Here is a 6119-nt window from a genome sequence, read left to right as displayed (position 1 = left end):
ATTAACTAAATTTTTGTTCTTGTATTTTCTTTGCTATTCGAATTCGTCTAACTTTTAAATAGTTTCTTTGCGTCACTCTCGGCAAGAAAAAATTAACATTTAACAGATAATATTTGCTGTATTAAATTTTTTCAGAATGTAAGCGGATAAAGCGAGTGCTCCAATGGAAGAATGATGCATATATATATATATAGCCTAACATTCTCAACTGTCAATTTCACCTACCCTGTTCTCCACATACGAAGCTCTGGCCTCGCTCATAGTTGAGCGGAAATTCTCTAACTACTAAACACTAATCCTATCTCCAGGTTAGCAAATAAGGCGATTTGGCCCTCCAGGTTGGGGGTTGATCGCAAGGCCAGCAATCTTGTATCGGAAAAATTTTACCACTACGCAGCACTTAGGGTGGCCAAGGTTCACACTGGACTGTAGTGCCAAATAAGAAGAAGAAGAAATTTTTTTTCAAGTAGGTGCATCCTTGAAACCTCTTATATTAAATAATAAAAAAAATCTAATATCAATATCAATAATATTAGAATAAATAATTATATTAAGAACATGTCAAATAAATAAATAAGAAAATGGAAAAAGTTTTCTAATAAATATTTAAAGTACACATTAGATAAGAAGCAAATAAATCCAATGCGCTACCAATCCCTAAACCATAAATTCGCCTACGTCCTAACCTGTCTGCTATCAATGAAATAAAAATTTTCTCTACTACGTATTATCCTTGTGGTGTGTCAAGGATTATTTCGTTTCAAGGACAAGGTTTCCATACAATTACGTACATTTGATACTAAAGCACTAAACTTACTTCAATGTTTCCCATCGTTTGGAACGATGTGAAGACGAACATAAAACCGAAGCCCAATATAAGGACATTTATGAATTTCGCATCCATTTTGTTACGTTGGAATTTAAATGATTTATTTGTTAAATTTTATATTATTTTATTTTTCACTTAATAAAAAAACAGAAACAAAAACAACAAGACGCAAAACACAAGACGGATTTTTTTTACACTTTCTAATGATAATTTCTCACTTCCGCGCTTTATTTAATGCTGTAGGCGGATTGCAAAGTTTTTCTTCGTAGTTGCAAAAATTACTAATTGAATAACTTTTGAATAACTTAAACTATTTAAATAAATTGTGAGCTAAATTGTGCATTAACAAATTGATAAAAATTCATTATATTTCTATTTGTGTAAACAACAAAAGGCGTTAAACTTTTATCAAACAAAACACAATCTAATGCGATGCATTGGCTGCTCCAGCACGAAAGTTCAATGAGAAGAACGGAACGAAATACGTGTTATGCGCAACAGAAATACCGACTACGTACAACCGCTCACTTGAATGCTTGAAAACTGATTGGACGGTGTAAATAAAATCAGCTGCTGCGCTCCCCAAACGACGAGAGTTCAGCTCCAATCGTAGAGATTTTTAACTTAGTTTTGGAGAATTTTCGTATTTTGTTTACATCTTTGTTCCGTTTTCAGTGTACAAAAACAAATAAAAATTAAAATACAGTTTATGACGCCAGTAATGTACTATCTAAAGAAATTTTTATAATTATTTGGTAGCTCTTTATATGTTTTTTGACCATGTGTGAGTTCGAGTAAATTAATGGTAAATTGAGGGAAATAGTAATGTTGGTATTTACCAGAATTTGTAGTAGATTAAATTAGATAAAAATTAGGTAAATTAGGTGTTACCATTGTGAAAAATTTAAAAAATGTTTAATAAAGAGGTTTTCGAACAGAAGTGAAACAACAACAAAAATTTATTTTTTAAATTATTTTAATTAATTGAATTTTTGGCTGACCATACAGCTGTTTCGAGTATTGCCAAATACCCTTCATCAGTGGTCTTCGAAATAATTCTTATATTTAATTATTCGTAAATAATTATTTTTGAGACTGCAAGTACCAGGAATCGAACTCGGGTCCTGCCAAATTAAGTTGTTTCACTTCTGTTCGAAAACCACTTTATGTAAATATAACAAGTTTCTATTAAAAATATAATAGTCACTTCCATCTGGAAAATATGACGTTAAATTACAACTTATTCACAAAAAATGTTTAAGAAATTAACATATAAATTTGAAAAGTTTTAACCAAAAATAATAAATAAATGCAATAAATAAATACAAAAATATTTACATAAGTGCAGTGCATATAATCCTAAAGAAGTTACAATTGTTATTAAAAAATAAATAAAATAAGAGCGAAAATAAAAATTTACAATAAATAAATAAATATTTGTATAAAAAATATTTTTTTTAAAAATAAAATTAAATTAATTTTTTATTATTTTTTTTTTAATAATTTATTTATTGACCTGTTTCTTTATAATCGTTTTAATAATTTTTTTTATCTAATTATAGGTCACTTTTTGTTAAATAATTCAATGTTTGTTTAATATTTTTTAATATATTCTATATTTTGACACACCTTGAGAGTTATCGTTAGGATTACGATCTAACATAAATTATTATTACTAAAACTATATGTACATCATCCTCTTTATTCTATTGTCTAGGTATATTGCTTTATATTTTTTTAAAAAAATATATTAAGTATTTTAACAAAAATTAGGTTTCGAAAAGTAATGAACTACAAAAACAAAAATTCTTTTAAAATTATTTTATATAATTGAATTTTTGGTTGACTATACAGCTGTTTCAAATATTGCCGAATACGCACTATTTTAACACAATTTAATAAATGTTAAATAATCTAAGGTCTAAGGCAGTTAAAAAAAATTAAAATAAATAAATACAAATAAAATATAAATACAAATAATACAAAAATAATACAAATTAATTTAATACATAAAACTTTTATATATAAAAATATATTGTAAAATATATTGTAATATATATCTACAATAAGTGAACTTGAATTAAAGCGTTTTTGCTACGGGGACTCAATTAACGAGACAAATCATTTAAAATTAAATAATATATAATAAATATGAAACTCAATTTCAGAATTTATTTGTAACAAAATTATATAAGAAATATATAAAAGTATTTACAATACAATATTCAAATTTAGTTAATTTTTAAATTGAAATTAAAATTTAAATACCATAAATTTAGTAAAGATGACTTAAGTAAATTAAAATTAGTGCTTGCAAATGTTTTTTTAAGTGCATAACCATTTACCAACACTATTTTGACACCAAAAAATAGGCTACATTATTACGAACTTTCACTTCTCTTATTTCTCTTAAGTTGGTTAGTTTTGTATCTACTAGTATACATTTTCTTCTCATAATATAAACAATTAAATTATTTATTTTATAAATAGCAAAACTTTACTCAGGAAACTGCAGACCATTTATTTTATATGTAAGTTACTTTCTAATTACATTCAATAAAGTAATGCAATTAATGAATTTTCATCTAGGTTAATTAAAGTTTATAATTAAAATTTTTTACTTTCATTATTAAATATGGGTGAAAACGATACAGAACGTAATTTACTAAGAAGCCTTATAAATGCTTCGGAAAAAGCAGCTAATATTGCCCGTATATGTCGATCGAATGAACAACTTCTGTCGTTATTAGTTCAAGAAAAAAGTGGAACTGAAGCGAATGCGCGATTTGAACATGATTTCAAAACCCTAGCAGATGTACTGATACAAGAAACTATCAAACATGATGTTGGAAATTTAGTGAGTACATGATATGTAGTCGTGTCTTATTAACATAATAATTATATCTGTACGTTAAAATGGATTACATACGTGGGTTAAAAATTGCCTTGATTAGTGTTAAAATTTGTGATAATAAAGTTCTGTACGTTCTTTAAGTCTATTTATATATTAGTTTGTATAATAAGTATAGTAATGAATATATTTTAAAGGGGAACTCCCTTATTTTCATATGTTGTCTAGTGTCTTACCAATTCAAGAAGATGTCACGATGTTTTTGATTATAATTTATCTCTACTTTGTGTAACATATGGTAATTCATTCAGCACAAAAGATCTGTCATAGTCAGTGTGTTCCGCTTCTTTGGGATTTTTGTGCTCTATTAATTAATTTATATTCTATAAACGTACTTATTCAATGTAAATTATTTTAATTATTTTTTTATTTTATTTATTCTTTTTTATTTTAAAAAATAAATAATTATTTATTTTTATTTATTAATTTTTCTTTTTATTTCTTTTTTTGATAAGTATGAGTAAATATTTTTTATATACTATTTTTATTGTGTTTTCAAAAAAAACTAACGGTATGAAAATGATTTTTAAAATAATTTGATTTTAAATTTAATTTTTATTGTTGTTAAAAATAAAAATTAAGAACTGTTTATAGTAACATAAATTTATCGATATTTCGACTTTAATCTAAAGCCATCATCTGGAAACTAAACATTATATTAAAATACTTGTCTGATCTTTTATAAAATTGCCCATCTTTAAAGCAATAGAAATCTGGTCACCATAATATTAAGTTATAATATAACAAAAAATATCTCAATCTCAATACTCTATTAAATATAATATATAATCTCAAACCTTTAAATATTACTATTTACATTTAGTTTCCCGAATTGCTTGAATCCATTTGTGGCGAGGAATCACCAAATTTTACAAATACTCTTGGTGAATCAGTCACCATAAGTGTAGGTGAAACCTTAACAAATACAATACAATGTCTGTCCACAGTGCTAAATGGTAATGAAGAAGCAGCGGAAGCATTAGCCAATGAAGTTCATCGTGATATATTCTTTGAGGATGAGAGATTAGGGGATATACCAGCTCTACCAAATGATTTAGCATATGAAGAACTTGGTATATGGATTGATCCAATTGGTAAATAATAATAATCTAATATAGTTATAATTACTAATATAACTTTAAATATATTTTAACACTACAGATGCTACTGCTGAATATATTTCCGGGGATTCAATGTTTACAAACTTTCCTGGTATCACATCAACTGGATTGGATTGCGTTACTGTGCTGATTGGTGTCTACAATCGTTTAACAGGAATACCAATTATAGGTGTTATTTCACAACCATTTCAACAAAAAATTATTGATAATGAATATCGATCGCTTGTATTTTGGGGTGTAGCGTTACCCGATTTACAAGTGAATAATTGTAAATTCGATGCTAGAATAAGAAATCCTTTAGGCATTTTCTCTAGTTCAGAAAATCCAGATGTTTTGCAGTGCTTCTTAAATTTAGGTTATGAAATAGCTTTCTCAGCTGGTGCTGGACATAAAGCGCTTAAAGTTATAACAAATGAAGTGGAAATATACACGTTAAGCAAAGCCGGCACTTTTAGATGGGATACTTGTGCACCACAAGCGATATTGCGTTCGATAGGTGGCGATATATATAATTACAGTGAATCGGTCAAGCAACAGAAACCGATTGCATTAAGTTATTCACCAGCAAATGATAATGAGGAAAATTGGAAGTGCAATAAAGGTGGTTTAATTGCTATACGTGATAGTAATAACATTGAGCAGTTCATTGTGGCGTTGGCAAATGTATAAAAAAAATTGTGTGGTATACAATATATCAGGGTTTCGATTTCCTATTATTTTAAGAATTAAATGTTATACGTTGTGTGCTGTTGATATTAATTACTTAATGCTGAATATATTTTCCTGACGTTAAAAACTAGTTGCTATTTGTTGTGTGCTCTTGATTTTAAAAAGTTCAATTTTGATATTGTAAACAATTGTATTTCGTTCGTTAAGTTTTGAAATAAAAAAACAGTTTCAATTATTTGTTTATATATAACATATAGTTTATATTGTTAACTTCGTAACATATTTGTTAAAAAAATATTATAGTTACATTTCATATTTTATTTAGCTAAAACAAACAGACTATTTATGTTATGATAAATTTGTTAGCTGCAAAATCTTTAATAAGTTAGAAAATTGTTATGAAAACAAATTAAAATCCAAAAAAAAAATAAATATAAATTGTTAAATAAACATAAATTATTTTAAAACAATGACTATTACAACATCAATTAGAGAACTTGAAGATTAATTAAAAAATAAATTTATTAAAATTATTTTATAAAATGCCAGAAATGCATTTGTTTAAAAATAAAATATTAATTATAAATAC

At 26.2% G+C, this 6119-nt stretch overlaps 1 protein-coding gene across 1 annotated transcript; it reads left to right on the top strand.

Moving 5' to 3' along the window:
- The first annotated feature begins 3222 nt into the window (after nt 1-3222).
- Nucleotides 3223-5958, top strand: LOC119677637 (inositol polyphosphate 1-phosphatase-like). Its single transcript, XM_038089078.1, has 4 exons — nt 3223-3360; nt 3419-3686; nt 4564-4834; nt 4902-5958. The coding sequence occupies exons 2-4, from the start codon at nt 3465-3467 to the stop codon at nt 5528-5530; spliced, it is 1122 nt and encodes a 373-aa protein (XP_037945006.1). The 5' UTR covers nt 3223-3360; nt 3419-3464; the 3' UTR covers nt 5531-5958.
- Nucleotides 5959-6119: the final 161 nt, after the last annotated feature.

This window comes from Teleopsis dalmanni, chromosome 2 (genome assembly GCF_002237135.1).
Source record: "Teleopsis dalmanni isolate 2A chromosome 2, ASM223713v2, whole genome shotgun sequence".
In the NCBI taxonomy this organism is placed as follows: Eukaryota; Metazoa; Arthropoda; class Insecta; order Diptera; family Diopsidae; genus Teleopsis; species Teleopsis dalmanni.
Note: the sequence above shows the minus strand (reverse complement) of the source record. Positions and strands in the feature narration are given on the sequence as shown.